Genomic DNA, 24,939 nt, shown 5'->3' with positions numbered 1-24,939 from the left:
CTGTGTTAATTAGTCCTTTGTTAACAGATCTAGCATATACACTTTCTAATTACTTTACATTTTCTGCCCAAGTCCTTTTCTTGGTACCAAAGTAGTTTAAGTACATTAAAATCAATAAAGTAATATATATTACTAGAAAGGCTTTACCCTTTAAAAGAAAATAATCTTATCATTGCATTTATTATTTAACAGTTTAACAGCTAATGCATTTCAGTGGCCATTAGATTTCTATATAAAAAAAAGACCATTCCATCAAGTACCAGAGACACATGAACTGGTAAAGACAGTTTATTGGTTTATTTCTAGGCATATAATTATGGCTTGATGCTCATGCCACCATGCACATCATCTACAGTAATCACAACTTGAAGTCACTGTTGTACTGTATTTAGAGATTGAAGCTGAGACACTTGGAGAAGTTTAGAAGTTCCCTGCAGGCTAATTAAACAGTTTTTCAAGTAAGCTTTTTTTTGTGCATCCACACTATATATAACAATTAAACAACAAAGCTGTCAACTCTCATACCCACCCACTCCAAACATATGTATACCTGCAACACCCATAGACTAATGAAGTGTTCAGGTAAGTAAACGCATATCAATGGGTTTTTGGTTTGGACCACAACACTTTTCTTCTTCAGTGTTAAGGAATAAAGTCAGGACTCCAACATAACTGGTTAACATTTGTCAAAAGAACTTCTGAGACTGAAACTACATTGTTAAGCACAGTGATGACACCAGAGGAAGAATATGGGACTAATTACTGGTAAACTAGGGCTTTAAAATGGGCTTACTGCCATTAATTATTTTTATAATAACATGCTGTATTCACTGATGTTCATATTTCTCTAATGTGCTAATGTCCTGTGGTACAAGCATTTCATAGCAAACTAGGGGTTTAATACAGTGTGATGCAATGCAGATGTTAGTTGCGATTAAAATACACAGCAATTTCTCAACAAAACAGTTCATAATACTGAGAGAGCAGGTCAACTGGCAAAGAAATCTTTTATCATGTATTCTAACTACAAAGAGTTAATATTTCACACTATGTATTACTTCATACAGTTATGCTTCCTAAAATATGAGTGCAACCAATCAGTGTTCTGTCTCTATCCAATACGATATCATTGGAAAATGTTGAACCCTGCTATAAGATACCTTCAAAGTATTATGTCCAAACCCTCTTCCCAGCAATTTTAGCCATCCACATCTGTACGTATATAAACATACACACAACACACACGTTTGGTGAACACTATACACTTGAGTTATAGTCTGTCCATAACACTGAACCACAGCTTCAATACACTTGGTTTTTGTGCTGTAAAGATTAAAGGCAGAAGGACATCATTTTTAATTAGGGCAACACTGAAACCAGACAGACAAATTTTGCGCTTATGCCCAGGAGTATTTTCTTCCTTTATTTCCACTTTCTTTTCTTTTCTGTTAAAAGAGATGAGCAGTTATCCCACTGCAGTCAGCTTCACAAATGTGGTCTGTCACATTACCTGGTAAATAGAGGAAAATATGTGTTTATGATGACAAATCTATGAAAATATGAACAAAAATTTATTTGGATATAAATCTATTTGGAACTTACTAGACTTGTGAGAAATTTATAGTTCAAAACTCCAGTGTCAGTAACTTTTTTTTTTATAAAAGAAATTAATATTTTTATTTAGAACTTGTACCATTATTGTACGTGGTGTTTGTCGGAGGCTGGAGGTTTGGTGGGAATGAGTTTCGAGTCGGCTCCAGGGCTACAGATCCCTTCTATTAGATTCTTGTTGCAGTCGCCCAGGCTGGCAGCAGGAGAGAGTCTGGGATAAGCCACTTGTCCGGTCAGATCCAACAGGTCCTCTAGAGCACGCATGTTACTCATTCCGTTCTGCTGAGGAGAGTTCACTGGCGAGAATTCTGGGATGGAAATGAGTTCCTCCTTTGAAACGGGGCTGAGAATACAATGAAGACCACAAAATACCCAGTAAATTTGAGGTACTTCGAGATAGTTAGACCTTATACCATCCAAATGCTGATAATGGGTCAATCTCTATTCCGAATAATGAATTGCATACCAAAGATACAAAATACAGAATTTAATTGTAATTTACATTAAGAAATGTATTTTTACTGCTAAATAAATATGCTAAATATTTTTGACTGGATATGGGATTTATATATTTAATTATATGAATGTATTTTGTAATATATATATATATATATATATATATATATATATATATATATATATATATATACTTTCTTACATAACTATGTAACAGTACTTTTTTTTTCTGTACAGTATATATACTGTCTTGTATAAACCAGGTCTCAATAATGATTACATTACATATAGCAATATAGGAGATGTCAGGTTGCTGCGGATAAGTGTGTGAAAATACATTTTTTTCTTTCTTTTTAAGATTTTTTAACCTTTTGTCTTACTGGGATGTAGTTCCTACCTGGTCGGTGTAGGGCAGTCAAGTGTACAGGACATGTTGACAGAGTCACTGTGTCAAACTCACCTAACTTCCATGTACTGCACTTCATCTGCCGCTCCGCTCTTCCCCTCCAGACGAATAAGAGGCAGAGGGGCTTTTGACTCTGACAACGGGGTCAAGGAAGAGGGCGGCTCGTGGTTCCCTCCCTCCTTTGGTTTCTGTGTTATCATATGTCCACCAGCCTGAGGGACAGTATTTGCTTGCGGGACAGTTACCGTTGAGCTCCCCTGTCCATTAGCATGAGGGATGTCAGACTTTTTCACAGTGATTTCCTTCATGGGTCCCTGAGCTGTGGTCTGTCCATTCATTTGTACAGAATCGGGTGTTTTCACTTGGATATTGGCCTCCTGTTTGACCACCTGAGTGATAGTTTGGCTTTTTCCATTGGTCAGGTTGTTGTGAGTGGGAGTATTTGCAGGCGCTTTCACTTGGGATTTACTATCTGTCATCACAATACTCTTAATATTTGCTACTGTGTTTTCAGGCGAGCTCTTCAGTGGGGTTACCTGCACCTTTGCTGCTGATGCGTCTTCTCGCTTTATCTTCTCCTTCATTTGTAAACTTTGGGTCTTTACCTCTTTGCTCTCTTGTCTAATAGTCTTGGCATTCTCTTCACTTACCTTTTCTTTCTCTTGTGTTTTAACCGCAGTAGAGTTCATGTTCGCATGGGCGTTTAAGGATGGATTTTTTGATGGCATGTGAGCAGGTGAGTTCATCTGTTCATTCGCACATCCATTCTCTGGTCGTTTCCCTGAACTCTCCTGTTTGTCGGTCTGGCCGTGCACAGATGTTGTCTGAATGGAGCTGGCCTGAGATTTGACTTCAGAATTTGAGATCAAATGGTTACGACCTGAGTAGAAAGGTGCGTTGGACAGTTATGATAGTGAATAATATTTTAAGATTGATATTAGTCTGCAAATGTTTTAACAGATGTCAAAGGCACACATTTTTTAAAGGAACTTTAAAAAAAACATCTACTGTATATATATTACCTATATTTTGGGAAGTTGTTTAATGTTTTTAAATATTTTTTATTACATATTATTACAATTTAAAACACCTTTTCCTTTAATATATTTGAAAATGTAATATATTCCTGTAATAGCAAAACTAAGTGTTTAGAAATCTTTCTAATTTGCTGATTTGGTCCTCAAGAAACATGTCTTCTTATCATCAAGGTTAAAAACAGTTGTGCTGCTTAATATTTTTTGTGGAAACCATGATACACTGTTTTCATGGTTCTTTGATGAATGAATAGTTCAGAGAATCATTTTTATTTTGAAATACATATTATTGTAACACATATTTTCTGCCAATAGCTCAATTTAATGCATCCTTTCTAAGTATTATTGTGTAAATAAAATTTCACTAGTAGTATATATTCTTCTACCGCAAGACTACAAAACATTTCTTAACATATTATAAATATATAAGTCACATTCGAGACATCTAGTGATGACAAGACAACTGAACAGAACATTTTGTACACTGGTTGTTTTTGTATTTTGTGATTCGTTATGTGCATTGTTTCACAAACACATCTTTCTAAAACACCTAATATATTCAAAAACCACACAAATGATTGCATCTTAATGCAGAGCAGACTAAATATAGTCAGTGCAGACTTTGAATAGATCACCTTGAACACAACCTTTGACAGGGAATACGATCCCCTGCTGCCCTCTCCTGCAGCTGCTGCAGATACTGCAGCGATGGAAAAACACCAGCAGGGCTGGCTTGATGCATTAGCAGTATATACACATTTGCCTCTAGGGTGAGAACAGTCTCAAACGGACGATGACTGGCAGTAGTGAACACTTTTAGATGCATTCACAAAACAGGCAACACTCAATGCACGGGTATCATTTCTAAGGATAACCACATAGAAAAAACACCCAATAATACTTCAAAATGTTGTTATTGACATGGGTTTCAACAATGTTTGGTGTGTGATAGTGAGCGTGAGAGAGAGAGAGAGCAGGGTTGAGTCGTACCTGGAGGAGAGATGGGGTGGGAGACAGGAGACAAGGGCTCTGGGCTGTCCTCTCTCTGTGTGAATATCAGGTCATTCTGTTACTTTACCTTTCAGAGCAATCATTTACGCTCTACTTTTTTTACTTAACACAAAAAGGGGTATTTACGCCCCGTTCACATTGATGGTAATCCATGAAGGTATTTGTCTCAGCTGTACAAGTCTAATTTAACTGCTTTTTTTGTGTGATGAGTAACACTTTACCAACATACAGTGTAGTACACATACTTTATTCAGCTCACTGAAGATACTGAACAGTTTGTTTCCTTCAGTTTTGATACCTTCATCTCACCATCACTCTTCCTGGTTCTCTTCATTATTTCGTCAATTCTCTGCAGAACACAATTTAAGCACATTTTAGTATTTTCTATGGATATTTTTTTTATATTATATTATATTATATTATACATATTGATTGACTTCACTTATGACTTACTGATATATTATAGTTAATTATAATTATTATTTCTTAATATATATTGTATTTTAATATCAGTATTAATAAGGATTGTATGATCCCTGTATAATATCAATATGCAAGACATTTAAAGTGTAACTAAAGTATACTTGCAATAGTTCCACTTCAGCACACTCAAATATACATCAGTATATCGAACAGATTTTTAAGTATACCAGCTTAGTATTCAAAAAGTACAATTACAGGCAGGGTGCAATTTTTATTGAGCACATAAATACGTAGCATGAAATAAATGTATTTCAAATACATTTTAGTATGTTTATGTTTCTCTGGGGTGGCTTGCTGCTGGTCGTGTTACCTTTTTTCGTTGTTGTCTTTCCTGTTCCTCCTGCTGTTTGAAAAGCTCTCTCTCCTGCCGCTGACGCTCAGCATCCTTTTGAGCATGAATCTCTGCCTCCACTTTCTATTAAACATATAGACACAACTGAAGGTTAGGAATCTACGGACAGATCCACTGATAGATAGACTGATTTAGACAGATTTAGAACCATATTTAACTGCAGCATGTACTTGGCCTTATTACTTGATCCCTTCATATTTCTTGCAGAGAAATTGAAGATTTAGAAGAGTGGAGTAAAGAAAAGGATGCTGAGTGAAAATAAATTTGGGACCCATGTAAAATGATTTATTGTCATTGTTTGTTGTTGGCTTTGAAACAGGTTTCTACATGCTTCAGAAGTTTAGAGCAAGCTAATGTCTTTTGGTCCAGTGACTTAAAAGGCTAATTTCACTTTAAATCTTCTGACCTCTTTCTCCATCTGAGCCTGAAGCTCCTTCTCCTTCTGTTTTTTCTCTTCTTGCTCTCTCTTCTTCCGTTCTTGCTCTTGTCTACATTTCTCCTCATTAGCTTGACGAGCTTTCTCTTCTTGTCGAGCTCTTTCCTCCAGCTGCCTCTTCTTAATCTGCTCACTCTTTATTCTGAAAATGACACAGACCAACACAGTCTCATGAGAACACGTCACTCTGGTGTCTTTTGTCCTGGACCACCAAAATCTCACTTTTGTATTCAAGTGACATTCAAATGTCTTTCTGGCAAAGTATTCGAATCAAATCAAATCATCTTTTATTTCTGTCTTTTCATTAGATACCTTTCAGACTCATAATTGTACAGCACTGTGATACTTTGTGGTTTTTAAAGTTCTTTACAAATACATTTGAATTGAAAAACTGGCAGAAACCCCACAGATTACAATTTCTAGCACAAGATTTCAAAACATTTGTTAACACAGTTATGCAACGCATACTCATTAGAAATGTCTGAGTCATGTTCGACAAGCACTGAACGCTTTGTACACTAGTTCAGAGAAATACAGCATCAGTCATACACACGCATACTTTTCCTGCTCCTCCAATTCCCTGCGTTGTTTCTCCTCCTGTTCCTTCAGAACTCTGGCCAGACGTCTGCGTTCTGCAAGCAGACGAGACGCCTCCTCAGCGTCTGTCGTTCCAGGAACCACCTTGCCAGGAGAGTTCAGAGGTGAAGGCTCTGTGAGAGAGTAAAACAAGATAAGCAAGTGTAAATCATCTTAAGAATTTAAAGCTGCTGTGAATGAGAAAAGCATAAATACAAATGATGAATATCATTGCAGTTAAATATTTTTTAAACAAGTTCAAAAAATAAGGAAGACCACAAAGCGGGATCCCTTTAGTCTCAAGGGCCTAATTTATATAGTAACTCATTTATACTAATGAGGTTATGTATGCATGGTATACAATATAATCAAAATCTTAGACATAGACATACAGTATATAGTCTATATATGTAAATATGTCACAAAGATTGTTACATAGTATGTATATGCACACACACACTTTTTTTAATTTTAAACTATCTTTTATTTCTGTATTTTTATAAGATATCTTTCATTTTCACATAATTATATAGCAGTTAGAAACTTTGTGGTTTTGAATGCTTTACAAATAAATTCAATTGAAACACATACAGAAAGCACCTGAAATGTTGGCAGATTAAAATGTATTTTGTGTGTGTGTGTGTGTGTGTGTGTGTGTGTGTGTGTGTGTGTGTGTGTGTGTGTGTGTGTGTGTGTGTGTGTGTGTGTACACATTAAAATATTATAAATGACCAGTACGATAGCGGTCTGTATGATAAAGTAAGTCTGCACTAGTGCGTTGAAGGAGGTTCACATTGTCTTCCAGGTTCCAGACTCACCTGCAGTCACATCATTACAGTTTGATTTAGGATTTTTTTTCTCAGGGGTCTCCACCTTTTCATTCCCCTTCTGTTGGTTTTCTAAAACTGCACTTTTCTTCTCCTTTGACCCAGTAATGTGATTTTCTATCTTTATTGTTCTTCTTTCTGGAGGTGTTGTGCTGGAAACACTTGTCTCCATTTTTGGTTCCTTATCCGGACTTTCACTGTTAGGGCTCCTGTTAGGATTGATCTCAGCCTTGAGAGACCTGCCCTCCTTAGGATCCTGGCTTCTGATGTCCTCAGCTTGCTTGTCTTCTGTCTTCCTGTTGCTGTCACTCACCGGTGTAGCAGGTCTGTGTTTCATAGGGGAGGGTGGATACTGCCGCACTGTACAGGGCGACTGAGTACGACTCTTTGGCAATAACCTTCAAAGCATATGAAGAGAGAGCTGATTCAGATGCTTATAGTCAGCACATTACTGATAAAACATGTCACAGGTCACTTTGTCAACATCTTACATATATGCTGAAAATAATATATTTAGGTGTGTGTGTGTGTGTGTGTGTGTGTGTGTCTTACTTAGGTGTGGCAGGTGAGGCAGAGCGCCGGGTAACATCAGCAGGAGATTTAGCTCGCCTAACCGGAGAACCTGTGGCCGGAGAACCAGTCCTCCTCTCTCTACGCAATCTCTCCTTCTGCAACAAACACAAATAATGAATTATAACATCCCACTGGGGAATTCCAAACAGCAGCCTTTAAAAAAACAAGAATCTGCTTTTTTAAACCACTTTAAATTAGATTTCATCTACAAATCAGTTTTTCTAGAAGTCAGCTATTTATTTCTGCCTTTACACCTGGATTTTTTACTGCATCTTTGATGAGTTGATTAAATATAATTAAAGATCAGCTTTGTTTGAAAGGGTAGATGTAAAAAGGCAATGACAATTCTACTTTCCCCTAGTAAGAAAAAGTTATATTTTTTTATTTTCATAAAATATTTCATATGGAGTATGGTTCAAATCTATTGACATATTTACTGACATATTACTTGAGACTTGCTGATTAAAAAAAAAAAAAACTTTAAGTTAATTTGTATGTTAAGCCTAAAATGCATTTTAATGCTACTACTGATGAGGACTGTATGATCTTTGATTAATATCAGCCTTTAAATGCAAGATATTTAAAGTGTACCTGAAGTATACTTGCAATAGTCCAATTTATCCCAATCAAATATACTTAAGTATATCTTTAGTCTGCACAATTAAAGTGCATTAAGTACAAAGTTAGTTATTCCAGTTTAGCAGACTTTAAGTTTACTAGTTAAGTATACCAACAGTGCAATTGCAAGGTATTTTTATTAAGCACATAAACATATAAATGTATTTGTAGTATACTTAGAATGAAATAAATGTATTCCAATACATTTTTAGTATATTTATTTTTCACTAGGGTCATGAATAATAATTTATTTATTTAGAATAGTAGCTGAGTGATATCTAGCTGCTGTAATAGCATAGGGCAACATGCTTCAAAAATAAAATAATTTAGTTATTGAAGCTATTATAAAACATTAAACATATACATACAGTACATAACGGAGTACACTCAGTATGTAGCCTTTTTTATTAAAAGCTGTTGTCTTGTGCCCCTATGAACAGAAGAGGTGTGTTTTAGTGTTTGTTCCAGATCTGTCCTGACCTTGGGTGTGTTGGGGGCACTGAGAGCTCTACTGGACTCTTCTGTTGGCACAGGGTTGTTTCTTCTTCGACTCGGTGAGCCTCTGTATGGTAACCTGTGAGGACTGGAGAGCGCTGCGTGGGAGAGACATGGGAGCATTCCCTGGTCAGAACAGATCTGTCAATATTACCACTTGTGGCTACACGGTGTAAAAAACGACATTAAACATTAAGCAAGCCACATGTACACACATACACACTCCTTGGTTATCTAAAACAAAACAAGCAAAAACTTTATTCAGTGGCACAAATTAACAAAGATGTGATTCAGCTCCTGTGTGAAGATTTAATAAGATAATACACTTGTTGCCGAGTGTGTGTACTTGCGCATGTGACCCTCGACCACAAAACCAGTCTTAAGTCACTGGGGTATTTTTTTTAGCAATAGCCAATAAAAAACATTGTATGGGTCAATATTGTACATTTTTCTTTTATGCCAAAAATCATTAGGACATTAAGTAAAGATCATGTTCCATGAAGATATTTTGTAAATTTACTACCATAAACATATCAAAACTTAATTTTTGATAGTAATATGCATTGCTTAGAATTCATTTGGACAAATTTTAAGGTGATTTCCTCAGTATTTTGATTATTGTTTTTGTTTTTCACCCTCAGATTCCAGATTTTCAAATAGTTGTATCTTGGAAAAATATTGCTCGATCCTAACAAACAATACAACAATGGAAAGATTATTTATTCAGCTTTTAGATTATGTATAAATCTCAATTTCAGAAAATTTATATTTAAGACTCGTTTTGTGGTCCAGGGTCACATTTATGGTTTATGAGGACACAAATGTGTATAATGACATGGGTACTACAATTTAAACATGGTTTATGAGGACACTTCCTGGGCTTAAAAAACACAAAACAGTGTTTTATGATATTCAAAAATTGCCAGTAGTTTTCTGTACGAGGTATGTTTAGGTGTAGGGTGATGGAAAATACACTTTGTACAGTATAAAAACCATTACACCTATGGAGAGTCCCCGTAAACCACAAATACAAGTATTTGTGTGTGTGTGTGTGGTTATGTTAATGTGCCCATGCCTCTTAAATAAATAAAACAATTCAACTGAGATCTAATTAGAAAGAAAAACCACCCAAGAACAGAAACATGCACACACACTTCAATATCAGAAGATCCACATCACTGTAATTAAAGTACTGGTTCACACACATGAAGTTGTAAGTATATATATAAAAAAGTACACTCACAATCAATACAACACACGCAAAGAGACACAGCAGCACACAGACATTCAGATTTGCTTTGACTTTCACCAACCAAGTATTGAGCCACAGAGCAAGTGCACACTGAATATACAGTGCTGTGCAAAAGAATTCATCATTTCTCTCATTCTCTGATGTTTTTTTTCCAAGCACTGATATGGCTTACCACCATAATGAAATAGAGCCAAAGATTAACAGATGAACTGAGACCAGAAATTAGCCTGTTTTTCACCAAGGTTTTTTTTGTCTTTTGTTTTTTTCACTGGACTAATGGGTATTTTTTTATATTACCAAAAATTTGTAACAAACTGGTTCTGTCCTGTCTTGATTCATGGGTTTTCTAGATGGTTGCCAGGGTGTTGACATGAGTATTCTAGCGTGTTCTTGGTGGTTTCTATGTGGTTGTACTGAACTCATCCCCAGGTGCGATACCTGGTCACAAGATACGGCTCAGATTTCTCCTTTATTGTAAAATTGGTCTGTGTGACCAATTTTGAAAATCTTTCACTCTCACATGAAATTTAGCATTGCATGCATTTATAATCAAAAGACTGGAATTTGCCCATGAAAAACTCAGAAAATCATGAAAAACAGAATGTGTGATTGCCCATGAAAAACAGAAAATGTGATTGCACCTTAAGCCTATATGCAGTTTTTGTTGTTGCCGGCCAGTTTTATCACCCATCAAGCAAATATCTAAAGTCAGAATATTTAAAAAAAGCATTAGCACTTTTCAGTGCTTAGAAATAGAAGAAAAATCACATGTAAATGAATGTTGATGAAGAATTTGTAATTCAGTGATTGAGAGACTTGGTCTGAATACTTCTACAAGGCACTGTACATTCAGATGAGGTATAGCAGCATGTGAATTGCTCAGCAAAACAAACACTGGACATAGTTTCACTTGAAAGCAGCCTCCTCTTTTCATCCCCTTTTCTTGCTGGCTCTTGTATCTTGCAAATATTTTTACATAGCATTTATGAACAATATTTGAAAATATTGAGGTCTAAAATATTTGAGACCTGAAATGCAGCTGGGACATATGTGGATATGCAAGCTTTCACCCCAATTAGGCCCCTATGTGCTCAAGCAGGAACAGGGGAAGGAGAGTAGGCTGGTTTAGAGTTTTGGGATGGAAACCAAAAATGTTGTCAATCCGAGGGGACAGGGGTAAGAGGGGATGAGAAATGGCCAGCTAGGGTTCATACCGTTGCCTGATTCGATTGCAGCAGGAGAGGGGGCAGCGAGATCATGGGAGAGGGCGGAGGCAGCAGAGAGAGGAGGCGGGGCATTCTCCCAGTCACCTGGGCGATAAGGTCACGGTAGAGCACAGCAGAGCGTTATGGACAGACTGGGCACCCTTAGGTGAAGCGTGTGTTTTTGGGGTGGTGTGTGTGTTGCACACACCTAAACACTTCACCACATCCTCTGGCGCTCTTTAAGCATGGCAGCCAGACACAATGAGCAGGGCTGAGCTGATTCAGACACACTCAAACTCAAAACCTGCATCCTTCACATTCACACACCACGATCATCAAAAAACATCAGAACACACTTTTCATGAGTGTTATCAATAAACATTCACATTTCTGGGGGGAAAAAGGGATAGTTCACCACCAAAAAAAAAAAAAAATGCATTGTATTTTTTTTCATTACATTTTTTTTTTCTTGCACAGGCAATGGAAGTCAATGTGAAAATGTTAATCTATAAACATTATTCTTTTTTTTTCTTCCACAGAAGAAATAAAATCATACAGGTTTGCAATGACATAAGTGTGTGAGCAGTGTTGGGAAAGTTCATTTGGAACTGTAATAGGTTACAGATTACAAGTTACCCTATTTAAAATGTAATACATAGTGTAACTATTCTTTATTAAAGAAATGTAACTGATTACATTTGATTACTTTTCTAAATTTCTAACAAATGTTTTCAACTGTTAATCACTTTTAAACATTTAAACCAGGCAGGGTTAACCTTCAGAATCTTTCATCATTTAAATAATTTATTTTTATTTTAGACTTTAGCACCTCTTTCCACTTCAGATCATTAATAGCTATAAAACTATAAAACAACAAGCTTTCTTCCTTCTGAACATCCCTAGCTTCTTAAATTATTAAATCTAAGGCCAAAATCAATAACCAATTTCTTAACCAATTAATGTCCTTAATCATCTAAATCAAGCAAATAGGAAAGAGGCGCAGCACGCAGAAAGCGCTGACTCACTCATGCCCGCCTGTCCTTCCTCTGATGAGCTGAAGTATGAAACCTGAGTTCTAGTAACGCCGTGTCCTAAAGCCCAGATGAAAATCATACAAAATACAAGGACACACTGCACTGCAGTGGCACAGCAGCTCTGTTACAGCTTCTTAACACTGTCGAAAATAGAAAATAAATATTCTTTAAAAAAATAAACGGAGATGAAAAAATGCTGTACAATTGAAATTTAATTTAGTTTGAACAAAAGCAACACAGAAGCATTTTGAGTTGAACCTGAGTTGACTGTTGAAATCCACCACATCATGAAACATTTCCTCACAGTAGTGCCTTACTTCCATTCTCACTCCATCACTGCTCACTCCCCTCCTCTCAGTCTCTGTTTTTCTTTATCCAGTGTGATGCGAGTGCATTACACTCACCTTGAGTGGTGCCGTTGGGACCCCATGCCCAGCGTTTATTCCTGTTCTCCAGGTGCAAGCTGCGCTCCAGTGATTTCCTCATTAGAGTTTCCAGACGCTCCTGTGTGTGCCGTTCCAGCACAGGAAACACCAGACACTCATTTCACCAGTGGACATTTACACCAACAACACCAGTACAACCAAAAGGGTTGTAGACATATGCACTGACAGAAGAATGATCTTCATCTACACTACCCATAATTCCATATGATTGCCTATATATGTTCAAAAGTTTGGGGTCATTTATTTATTTTTTGAAAGAAAGTAACACTTTTACTCAAGGATGCATTAAATCAATCAAAAGTCGCAATAAAGAAATGCATAATGTTACAAAAGATTTCAATTTCAAACCAGTGTTGTTGTTTTTTTAATGCTCATAATTCTTCAAAAGTTCATAATTCATAAAAGGTTTTCAACAAAAATATTAAACGGCACAACACTTCAACATAAATAACAAGAAATGTTCAAATAAGCATATTAGAATGATCAGCATATATAGAAGGATCATGTGTCACTGAAGACCGGAGTTATGATGCTGAAAACTCAGCTCAAGAATAAATTACATTTTAAAATATATTAAAATAGAAAAAAATTATTTTAAGTTGTAATTATATTTCACAATATTACAGTCTTATTACTGTATTTTTGATCGAATTAATGCTGACTTAGTGAACATAAGATTCTTTTTCTGAACATAAATTGTACTAACCCCAAACTTTTGGCAGTGTAGTGCCAAATCAAGTACTAAATAGCATCTTAATTTCCTTCATTAAGTTCTAAAACATTCACTTTCTAAAACATTCGCAGTACAGAGATGGCACTAATAGGCACCACATGAATAGTTGCATCCTCCAATATAGACATGGCAATTTATGAAGCAAATTTCAGCCATCTCTTTTAAGCTTCCATTTGTATTTGCTTTGCTTTGCATCTATGAAAATGGTTCCAGCAACATTTGTTGAGTCCAGCATCACCTCCCCCGCATGCCACCTTGTTCCTCTTTCGTTCTTTGCCCACTCCTTTTCAGGACCAGCCTTTCCAAATTGAACATAGTTGTGAAAGCTTACTGTGTGGCAGATGAAGGCCGTGTTTGAGAAGAATAATGAATCCGTAGCCCAGCGAGAGACAAGGATTAAAATAAAGTCTCTGATAAATCCCTCTGATTGGAGAAGTATCACAAGCCATGGAACCCAGTAAACACTCACAGGCTCATAACAGATAAATGAGTGTGTAAGAATAGTGTCTGCCCTGTGGGTGGGTGATATTACATGGCAAGGCAGGAATTCATTGCCATAGATACAGTGCAATTGCTGAACATGTCATTTTGCACAACACAAAATGTCGTGATTTTTTATTTTTTTCCTCTTAAACTCAGATGGTTTTACATTGCACCATATGAATTTATTCACAAATCAGGCCTAAATGTATTCACAATACATGTATTCCTATTTGGCCTAAAATTATTGGAGATGATTTACAAAAGAAGGTTTCAATTGACTGGCTGGACTGAATGATTATCTAATTGTGTCCTCTGGCTTATAAGTACCACATGTGAAAATCTTTTGAAAGGTCAAGGGAAGGATAGCATCTTGTGTCCATCTTAAATGAACAAAAACAGTGTCTGCCCTTTCATGACTTCTTGCTTGGACATCGAGTCCTAGGACAGATGCATTTGATTAGATCTCTGACCTTCTCCTCCTCTAGCTGCTGTCTTCTCTTCTCCTCCACAGCTGCTCTGCGAAGCTCCTCCTTCTGTCTTTGCTCCTCCAGCCGCTTCCATCGCTCTTCCACCGTCTTCTCATACTGCAGCTGAGCCCGCCTTTCCTTCTCCTTTATAGCTTGCTCCCGTGCAGCTGAGAGAGAGAGTAGGAGCGAGAGAAAGTATTTACTTCATTTTTGCTTGTTATTGAACAACACCAGCAATCTCAAAGCTCATCATCATTGTTACCTTCAGCTTCAGCAATTTTAGGGCTGTTCTCTATGTAAATATACACTAGATGGGACAATGGGACAAAACCTTTGGCAATTTGCATTGTGTTAATGTATGCGTGAAGTAAAAAAAAAAGAAAAAGTTGTTTTGTTATCCTTGAGTTGCACTGCTTCAAATGTCCTGTGAAAATCACTAAATCAAGTTTAGTGCACTATGAATATTAATTTGATTTAGAAAATGATGTTCCAGTTATTCATTACTGTAGCTCAAACAGTAAATCATGGTGCTAGTGACACTAAGATTATAGGGCCAAGAATGCATGGACTGATAAAATATAGACCTTCAATGCGGTTTAATACATTTGAGTAAAATTATCTGAAATGCATAGATTAAACCTTCATCTCATATTCCTCCGAAATATTATAGAATCGCCCCTGTGAGTCACTAATCTGTATTCAATGCACCCACACATTCAGAGACACCAACAGTTACCCTTACCCAAACTCTTCTCTCTCTCTTCACGTCTCTCCTTGGCAAGTCGCATTCTATCATCTGTCTTCAAATAGCCTTCCATATCTTTGAGAGTGAGAGAGGAAAGCATAAAAACAAAGGAAAATAGACACTCTATCTGTTAGACATTTTTACACAGCTTGAGCTGCTTTCAGACAAATAATCAGATAAGACAGATAACATCCACACGACAGCAACAGAAACTGTGGGACTTACATTGTTTACCTGCAAGTGCGTTGGTATTGGGTGGATGGCGTGAAGGTGAAGCGTGCCCGTTGGTTTGAGTTTTCTTTTCGGTGACAGTGGGTGGGGTCAGAGCATCAGCTTCAGGATGAACACAAAGGAAGAGGATGAAGGAAAAAATGTATACACCAACACACCACACACTCACACTGTTGTTAATTAAAATGTGTGCTTTTGCAAATTAATGTAGGCTAATCTTACTGTGTTTTGGAGAAGGGCTGCCTTGGTTGGTTTTCTGGTAAGTTGGTGATCCATGGCTATTGATTTGCGGTCTCTTTTCCGGAGTTAAAGGTGATGTCATTACTTTAGTGACTGCTTAGAAAAAAAAGAACACACCAACATATTGACATACATAGCTGGTCTTATTAACAGATATATTGTATCTGAGTTATAAAGACACACACATATAAGTATATAAGGAGAGATAAAACAGAGCATTACAGAATTACTGTTGAGCAAATGAAGGTATACAGAGTGTTAATTTCTGTTCTGAGTCAAGGACAAAGAACAGACCACTGAACTGGATTCTGAACTGGATTATGAATCTGAAGCCATGGCCTAGTTACTTTTGCCTCACCTATAAGCCCATTCAGTCATTTCACAGACACGTACACTTAATAGAGTCAGACGTTATATCATTCATCCAGAGGGATCTGCATCCACTAGAACACATAAATACTGTTCACTGACAATCAATAAATTAGACAGATTAGTACAGAACAAATTTGCATTTTGTGCCTTGAAGGGTACAATGGGTTCTAAAAATAAAACAAAATTATTAAACTATTAAATACCAAAATGGTTCTTGACAGAGCAGTGAAAATGCATTGTGTCAGGTGTTTTTTTTAGTTCAGTTAAGTTCAGTTTTCAGCCTCCTTTCTATCCTCTGCATGATGTGTCTTAAATAAATTCTATCCTCTGCATGATGTGTCTTAAATCCTTTGTCTGCTCGGTCTCTCCTTTTTCCTCTCCACTTCCCTAACTCTATTCCCTTCACACACACATCCTCTGCTATAAGAAGCAGAGTGGACATAAAACTGACTGAGAATGTGTGAGCTCAATGAAATATATTTCCATAAACAATGCAACACAGTACTACAACTAAAAATACTAATGCCATGTTCATGCAGAAAACCCCTGACAATAATGAGGTCTAACTACAGACAATAGAGATACTGTAGAGCATACAATATATTTTCAATCATCTAAAGACATGATTTTAAATTCTTGTCAAAGAAGCAACTATTACAACACCTAATCAAATTTCTGAATGTGTTTCCTGAATTCCATATAATTATATCTTTATATATCTGCTACATATAAATGGTTTCGATATTAAGAATGGTATAAATAAAAATATTAGAGCATCTCTTGAAGGAAACCTTGAAGGAAATAATTTGAGAATCTAAGACCCTACTTTGCTTATTTAGTTATACAAACCTGATTCCAAAAAAGTTGGGACACTGTACAATTTGTGAATAAAAACAGAATGCAATGATGTGGAATTTTCAAATTTCAATATTTTATTCAGAATACAACACCACCACAGTGCTGCATCCCCTCTTCTTTTTATAACAGTCTGCAAACGTCTGGGGACTGAGGAGACAAGTTGCTCAAGTTTAGGAATAGGAATGTTGTCCCATTCTTGTCTAGCACAGGCTTCTAGTTCTAGTTCTAGGTCTTCTTTGTCGCATCTTCCTCTTTATGATGCACCAAATGTTTTCTATGGGTGAAAGATCTGGACTGCAGGCTGGCCATTTCAGTACCCGGATCCTTCTTCTACGCAGCCATGATGTTGTAATTGATGCAGTATGTGGTCTGGCATTGTCATGTTGGAAAATGCAAGGTCTTCCCTGAAAGAGATGATGTCTGGATGGAAGCTTTCAGCACCTTTCAGCATTGATGGTGCCTTCCCAGATGTGTAAGCTGCCCATGCCACATGCACTCATGCAACCCCATACCATCAGAGATGCAGGCTTCTGAACTGAGCGCTGATAACAACTTGGGTTGTCCTTATCCTCTTTAGTCCAGATGACATGGCGTCCCAGTTTTCCAAAAAGAACTTCAAATTTTGATTTGTCTGACCACAGAAGAGTTTTCCACTTTGCCACAGTCCATTTTAAATTAGCCTTGGCCCAGAGAAAACGCCTGCGCTTCTGTTTTCATGTTTAGATATAGCTTCTTTTTTGACCTATAGAGTTTTAGTCGGCAACGGTGAATGGCACGGTGGATTGTGTTCACCGACAATGTTTTCTGGAAGTATTCCTGAGCCCATGTTGTGATTTCCATTACAGTAGCATTCCTGTATGTGATGCAGTGCCGTCTAAGGGCTGAAAATAATGGGCATCCAGTATGGTTTTCTGGCCTTGACCCTTACGCACAGAGATTGTTCCAGATTCTCTGAATTTTTGGATGATATTATGCACTGTAGATGATGATAATTTCAAACTCCTTTCTGTTTTTGCTCCACAATTTTCGCCGCAGCTATTCATTATATGTACATTTAACTTTTCCAGCCTCTTATTGCTACCTGTCCCAACTTTTCTGGAATGTGTAGCTCTCATGAAATCCAAAATGAGCCAATATTTGGCATTGACATTTCAAAATATCTCACTTTGAACATTTGATATGTTGTCTATATTCTATTGTGAATAAAATATAAGTTTATGAGATTTGTAAATTATTCCATTCTTTTTTACTCACAATTTGTACAGTGTCCCAACTTTTTTGGAATCTGGTTTGTATAAATATAATAATAAATATACCGTTTTATTTGCACACACACACACACCTACCGTATATAGAGATATGTAATATTATTATTAATGCTACTATAAATCACTTTATCCTAAACTTGTCAAAACAAAAGTGTGCTACAATGATCTGTCAATATGTGTGTCAAATGTACATGTAGGCTATGGTTTGGACACAAAAGTAATATGCATTAGGACAGCGACAGTACTGCAGATGCTGCTTAGATCACACACACACACACACACACACACGACTGGCCGGATCTAGCTCCCTCCATCGATTTTCCATTAAATTAATTTGGCAAATGGACGTGGTTCAGTATTAACGGCTCTAATCTCATCAGAGTTTGACTTCATGCGTTGGGCGGTACTCGCCCCGTCAACTTTCGAGAACCTCCCATCATGGGCGTCGTTGGGACATTTTATATATATGTATAAAATGACTACTCAGCCCCCCTAAAATTGCGATTGGTTCCATGAACAGTAAACAATTCGTGATCGCCTCAGTCCCCTTTAAATTTCATATGGAAACGGAGGCAGACTTCGCTCGGCTCCTCCCCGTCTTTCAGCGCGTTCTTTTTCAATCTGCAGACCGCAGCAGCGCAGAGTAAGACACAGACAAGGTGTGTGTTTATGCAGCTCTTTGTCATAAATGCAGTTTACAAAATCGGTACTGTAGCCTAAGTTTTCACTGTGTTCACACCACTGGTTTCTTCCCGTGTAAATGAAGCACAAATGAACGCATATCCTTTATAAAACGGTATACACACACACACACACACACACACACACACATAAAATACCTATTTTATACCCTTGGGGGATGAAATATACTCATTTTTTAAATACCCATTTTATACCCCTGGGGACTGAGTCCCCATAAAATGAAAATCCTGGAATAGCCCCTGCCTCCCATGCCATGAAAATACAACGCAGTACAGAAATAATGGACTTGCCCCATCGATAACAATAACAATCAAACAAATAATAAACCCCTGCATTGAGTCGCGCCAACAATTGTGTGCAACAGACAGGCTTAGTCTACGTAATAAATGAAAAACCGGTCTCGAAGTGCAGCAAGGCCTGTTACGATGTAAACGCGTCATAAATCATAGCTTCGGGGTTTTTTGTCAAACAGATCAGAAGTCTACTTTAAGCTTTGGAGAAGGAAATGATTCGAATGAGCACGTCATTGTTCTTCATCGCCCCACTGTAGCATCATAAGCATGGAAATCTGAGTGTGTAAGCAAGTCATTGTCCTACTCATCCAATGCACATGCAAACACCACTGAATCATTGACGGAATATTACGCTTGCGCAAGTCGCTCACCTGTCGTTGTACTGACAGCGGTGTTGACAGTGTTCTCCGCCATCTTCGCGGTCCACCGGCGGCTCTTCCAACCGCAATGTCACGGACAGCGCCGCAGCAAAACGCTACCCCCCCAAAAAAATCAAGCCAAGAGAAACAGCATAGCCAGCTCCTTCCTGCACTACTGCTGCGCTTCACACTCTCAGCAGAACGCGCTGTTAGGTTTGCAGTGAAGAATCGATTGAGGGGAAAGTTATTCTGTCCGGTGAGGAAGAGAGTCGCGAGAGGCTGGACAGCGCAGTGGTGCTGAAACACGGGGTGACGTCATCCACAGCGGCGAAACCACATCGACAGAGAAACAAAAAACGGTCCACGTCCACATGTTCACTACAAAAACTTTTAAAATTACACATTTAGGCAAATCAATTATTTAAGGAAAGAAATATTAATTAATTAAAACAATTTTAAAATAAATCCAAATAAAACACTTGCTGAAATAAATTTTATATTTGTTTACCTACATGTCTTGTGACCATAACCAACGTCAGGGATCCATGAATATAAAATTGTGATAGGCCTACTTCATTACTTAAAAACAATATAATAATAATAATAATTTCAGGTACTTCAAATAAAAATATATTAGGTGAAAGAGGATCAGATATTATTTTCAGTAGTTGATTACTGAAAAATTATTGCTATTGTGTAAATTATTATTGTATAATCATGCAATTCAAAAAATGCAGCCTAACTGTAGTGTGATTAAAAGTATTTTAAAATGTAATTTTATCTAAATAAATTTACTTAAATTTTGGAATCTGATTACATAGGCTAATTCAGATTATATGTAACCAGTTACTACTACTCTTGTGTATGTAGGCCTATGTATATATAGTGTGGGTGTGGAGAAATGTCACACTTTATTCCAAATGGACAAGCAGGAAGTATGCACTCATTAGCTTTACTTGTCCATTCAATCCCACCGACCTCATAAATACACAAATAAAAACGATGATATTATGGGGTTTTAATTGTAACGTGTATTCTTGATGAACAGTGTAAAACACAGTTAATTATTTTTCAGAATTAACTATTTTAAGTGTGAAAAACCTAATTTACACTTTGAATTTGCTCAAAAAGGGGTCAAAAGAAACATTTAATAGCAATCAAAAGGACCAAAACAGCATCACATATATCTAACAGCAACGTTTGAGGTTAATGCTAGGTCTTCTCTGTGGAGGCCATGTGATATGGATGAAACGTGGCAGTCCAATACAGCCGGAGGGCAGCAGGACTGGCAGTAACGAGTCCAGATGAAGTGGGTCAGTACTTCTCTTATAAAACCACGTGCTCAGACAGAGAGTACAACAGTAGACAAGATCGACTCCAGACAACATCCAAACTTACTACTGCATGACCAAACTAAGGTCTAAAAAAATAAATAAAATTCAATTCTACACAGAACCTGAAAAACTCTAATACTTAACAAGACTATTGCCATTTTATCCAGAACATGTAAACCTCAAGGACAGAAATGTTTACCTACGGTCTTGACTATGATTTGTAATCAACTCATTATTAGAAAAATAAATTAGATAGTAGTTTCAGTAACTTCTAGTGGACAAAATAGGTCACCGCTACTTCCATTCCGTACTAACTGAGGGGGACAAATTATTATTAGTTTTTTTCCAGGCACAGCAGAAATGCATGCAAATGCCATGAAGACAGTGTGAATGAAAAAAAATATAATACAGAAAAAAAGAAAGCAACTGTAACAAAAAATAAGATTCAGTCCAAACACATAAAAGGCTTGAGTTTTTATTGTAAATTCTGGATTTCTTTGTATTTTTAATTCCACTACATACAGTGGAATACAATATAAATACTTTAAAATCATAACAAAACTATGCAGTCTGTGTTGTGTGGCTGTCATTGAATGAGAAAGGGTGTGATTGTTGTGACAGTCAGAATGCTCGGAGAAGACCTGTAGTGAGATTACGCAGCGGAGAGAGAGAAACAGATAGAGATGAGCAGTAAGCCTCCGAGTGTTTCTCTGAGGGAGGCTGCAGTAAGATATGGGGCATCAGTTATGCCCAAGTTGCAATTTTTCCCCAGCAAGAACGTTTTCTCTCCTCCCAGTGTAAACAATATAACCCACCAGCAGTTGTGACTCAGATCTGTGAGAGAGGACAGAAACAAACACATATGTACAGGTTTTTCCAAACACTGAAATATGTTGTATGTTAGTATGCAAGTATGTTGTTCAAACCTTAAAAGACATGCTTGAAAGACCAGCGCAGTCAGAAACCGTTATTGCTTATGGTTGATTGATCAATTATGCATAACATCTAAATCTACCAATAAGACTTTTTCAGTTCTTTTCAGAGTTTCTTAAATTTTGTTAAAGACTCTTATGGGCCATTCACACAGAATGCATCTTTACGTCTAATGGAACAGTAATAATGTAAAATATTATGACTATTTAAAATAACCCTTCTATTATGCATTTTAGTTTTCAGCATCATTACCCCAGTTTTCAGTGTCATATGCGGATTTGGTTCTCAAGAAACATTTCTTTTTTTATTATTATCAATGCAATATTTTTGTGGAAACTGGTCTATTTTTTCTGGATTCTAAAAAAGTAGGAATCTTTTATAACATTTTACATTACATTACGGTGCGATTTTTAACATGTCCTTGCTGAAAAGAAGTATTAATTTCTTAATTTAAATAAACAACAACTCACCCAAACATTAGTGTATATTAGTTTTTTAGTACAGTAGAAATATAGTAATACAGGCAATATAAACTCAAATTCCAGAACTTCGATATTTGTCACTTATTAAAAAAAGGAAGAAAAAGTGTCATGATAAAAACAAATCAAACACGTACGTCATCAATGTCCTCATCGTCACTCCCAATATCATCAAACTGAATCTCATCATCATCTCCAGGTCCAAACGTGTCAGTTTCATTGATTTTAGCTGCAGGAAAGAAAGATGATTAGCCAAGAGTTTTCACTTGCATGCATCTACGTCATCTGACACTTACAATTGTGGGCTTTTTGTTTTAGTACAATGACATTTCCATATAACATTTCCAGTAAACAGAGTTTGATACTCACCATGTTCTGGAAGCTCTCCATAGGCTTTAAGACTGCGGGCCTCATCTGCATTGTACTTTAAAATGACATCTGCTTTGGTATCCTGTGAAACACATATTCAAGAATTCAAAAACTTTTCATTTCATAATAAAACATCAAATGACAAATTGCAAAGCCTACCTGGTAATCTCTAAGACCAACAAGGATTATGTCAGATGTGTTGATCCAAACCTAAAGGAGATATGACAGTACGTTTGATACTTAGGCAAGAAAAAAAAAGTTGTGTCCTTTTTAGGATTTCCTCTAGGTAAGCAGAAATAAGAGAAGTAAAATGAGTAAAAAATTACATCAAATTATCTATACAGCCATTCAGATCCATAAACCTACACATCATTAACATTATTGTACCTTTTTCCGGAGCTTTCCTCGAATGTGGCAGAGTCGCTTGACCCCATCAAAGCACATAGCCTCAAGCCTTCCATTTCCCAGCATCTTTATCACCTGACCATATTCTGGCACAAGACAAGGATAATTCTTGGATAACTGAACTGGTTTCTTTGCACACACACACACACACTATAGATCAAACATTTGGCGTCAATAGGATTTAATGTTTCTGGAAGAACCAAACAAAAATACAACATATATATTTTTATATATTTTAACATTCAGTGTCATTGCTCCAGTCTTCAGTGCCACATAATCCTTCAGAAATGACTTACAATTATTTATTTAAAATGTTAACATTTATCAAATATGATACACGCTTACTGAACCTAGCCTTTAATTAAAGCTGAAACTTGATATATTTGCATATATACACAGGGCCATATTACTGGCGGATCTGAATTCTATTCCATGTTGTTGATGTTTCCTTACCCTGGCCGTCCTCCTTGAAAACCAGCTCTCTCTTCTCTGATTCGTTCTCATTCTTACCACGCCGCCGATTTTTACCTCCTTTACCTATAGAGATGAAACGAACACTTTGAATTATCTTGTACGTAATAAGCAGATATTAGATCTTCCCTTATATTTCAGTTCACTCTCTCATCCTGCATATCACCTTTTCGAAAAGCTACAATATTGGATTCAATTAAAACACAACAGACACTTGTACATCTATTTACATACAAATGACACACTGTATATGTAGTAATAGGGCTGAATGACATTCATTTTGCCCACTGATTGATAGTTTATACTTCTAGTAAGTTAGTATAATTCCTTTTAGTGTATTCCTAGCATGTGTCTTTAACATACATAATCTTAAATATACATAACTTTTATATCGTTAGCAATATTTACAGATGAACATTTATTGCACTGAAGCAACTAAGGTTTGTTATGAAGTATTCTTTTATCTTTTTATTCTTTTTTTTTTTTTACATTTATCAAATAGGTTTTTGAAGAATAATTATTAAAATAATAATCTCTTTTTTTTCTTTTATAGCACCTTTCCAAAGCCAAAGGTTGTTCTACGAAACTGTTTTATTTGTACATCTCTCAATCATTTAATTGTACTGCTTTATGTTTTGTCCTCACAACAAGAACAACAAAACTAGAGCTTTTTACATGAAATTAAGCATTAATAATCAATATTTCTAACTATTTATAGACTATTATATTATTATCAGGGGACATGGAGTGCCAATTTTAGATTTTGAGGGCAAGTCCAATTAACAAAGAAAAAAAAATATATATATATATATTATTTACAAACAAACAAAAACTAATTACTTTAAGTCAGACTTCAACCTGGTTCCCACTTTGCCCGTCATGCAAGATAATATAACGTGTGTGTTTTAAACGAACCAGTTAACTGAATTACACACAAATAACAAACAAAAAGCAGTTGTCGCAGTTGTAATGATGCAGCACAGATAGGGTAACTTTATAGTGGACAAACTGTCTGGTTATACACATCAGTTTCAGCATCGTAAAAACACACTCCAGCTCAACTAGCGGCTGTGAGAGCTCGTGCTTTGAGAGGAGCGCCGCCGCTGGTCACGTTGCCGCCGCATTGCACGCGCACAGGCCGGCTGATTTAATTCAGGTCCGCTAACAACTGCTTGAACAATAAAGAGTTATATTTCCCTTACCTTTATTCTTTGGCATTTTTCGGATTACAAATACAGCTGTCTTTGTTCGGTGATGTCGTACAATAAAGTATATGAATAAAGAAATGTAAAATTTCAAGAAGAGGATGTCAAATAACTTCCTCTCCCTTTTTTTCTGATGACTTCCGCTTAAGCAATCCACGCCTGCGCGAAAAACGATTT

The 24,939-nt window shown here is 36.6% G+C and overlaps 2 protein-coding genes across 5 annotated transcripts; both read right to left on the bottom strand.

Annotated features, from left to right (window-relative positions):
* Nucleotides 1–272: 272 nt before the first annotated feature.
* Nucleotides 273–19,880, bottom strand: map7d2a (MAP7 domain containing 2a). 4 transcript variants are annotated; one of them, XM_059551018.1, is made up of 18 exons: nt 19,560–19,880; nt 15,697–15,810; nt 15,469–15,576; nt 15,241–15,318; nt 14,502–14,665; nt 12,774–12,873; nt 11,345–11,440; nt 8,864–8,976; nt 7,745–7,860; nt 7,184–7,590; nt 6,349–6,499; nt 5,760–5,931; nt 5,312–5,416; nt 4,817–4,867; nt 4,498–4,552; nt 2,528–3,353; nt 1,694–1,954; nt 273–1,510 (listed from the first exon to the last, which is right to left on the bottom strand). In XM_059551018.1, exons 2-17 carry the CDS (start codon nt 15,794–15,796, stop codon nt 1,696–1,698), a joined length of 2,901 nt encoding a protein of 966 aa, XP_059407001.1. In that variant the 5' UTR covers nt 15,797–15,810; nt 19,560–19,880; the 3' UTR covers nt 273–1,510; nt 1,694–1,695. The 4 variants fall into 4 exon arrangements, with proteins under 4 accessions (XP_059407001.1, XP_059406999.1, XP_059407000.1 ...); XM_059551016.1 differs by having other exon boundaries at nt 19,579–19,880; XM_059551017.1 differs by having other exon boundaries at nt 15,478–15,576; nt 19,579–19,880.
* A 1,481-nt stretch (nt 19,881–21,361) lies between these two features.
* LOC132141479 (eukaryotic translation initiation factor 1A, X-chromosomal-like) lies at nt 21,362–24,933 on the bottom strand. The gene is made up of 7 exons (XM_059551014.1): nt 24,760–24,933; nt 23,540–23,623; nt 23,069–23,172; nt 22,841–22,891; nt 22,682–22,763; nt 22,450–22,541; nt 21,362–21,734 (listed from the first exon to the last, which is right to left on the bottom strand). Exons 1-7 carry the CDS (start codon nt 24,773–24,775, stop codon nt 21,729–21,731), a joined length of 435 nt encoding a protein of 144 aa, XP_059406997.1. The 5' UTR covers nt 24,776–24,933; the 3' UTR covers nt 21,362–21,728.
* Between the last annotated feature and the right edge of the window lie 6 nt (nt 24,934–24,939).

Source organism: Carassius carassius, chromosome 5 (genome assembly GCF_963082965.1).
Source record: "Carassius carassius chromosome 5, fCarCar2.1, whole genome shotgun sequence".
NCBI lineage: Eukaryota > Metazoa > Chordata > Actinopteri > Cypriniformes > Cyprinidae > Carassius > Carassius carassius.
Note: the sequence above shows the minus strand (reverse complement) of the source record. Positions and strands in the feature narration are given on the sequence as shown.

Coding starts and splice junctions, on each gene's coding strand:
- LOC132141479 (XM_059551014.1), bottom strand. Junction 22,892..23,068: donor GAGGAAAGCTCCGGAAAAAG/GTACAATAATGT, acceptor TATCTCCTTTAG/GTTTGGATCAACACATCTGA. Junction 22,542..22,681: donor TGGAGAGCTTCCAGAACATG/GTGAGTATCAAA, acceptor TCTTTCCTGCAG/CTAAAATCAATGAAACTGAC.
- map7d2a (XM_059551016.1), bottom strand. CDS start 19,621: ATGGCGGAGAACACTGTCAACACCGCTGTCAGTACAACGACAG. Junction 6,500..7,183: donor CTGTAATGATGTGACTGCAG/GTGAGTCTGGAA, acceptor ACTCTCTCACAG/AGCCTTCACCTCTGAACTCT. Junction 5,932..6,348: donor GAATTGGAGGAGCAGGAAAA/GTATGCGTGTGT, acceptor TGTCATTTTCAG/AATAAAGAGTGAGCAGATTA.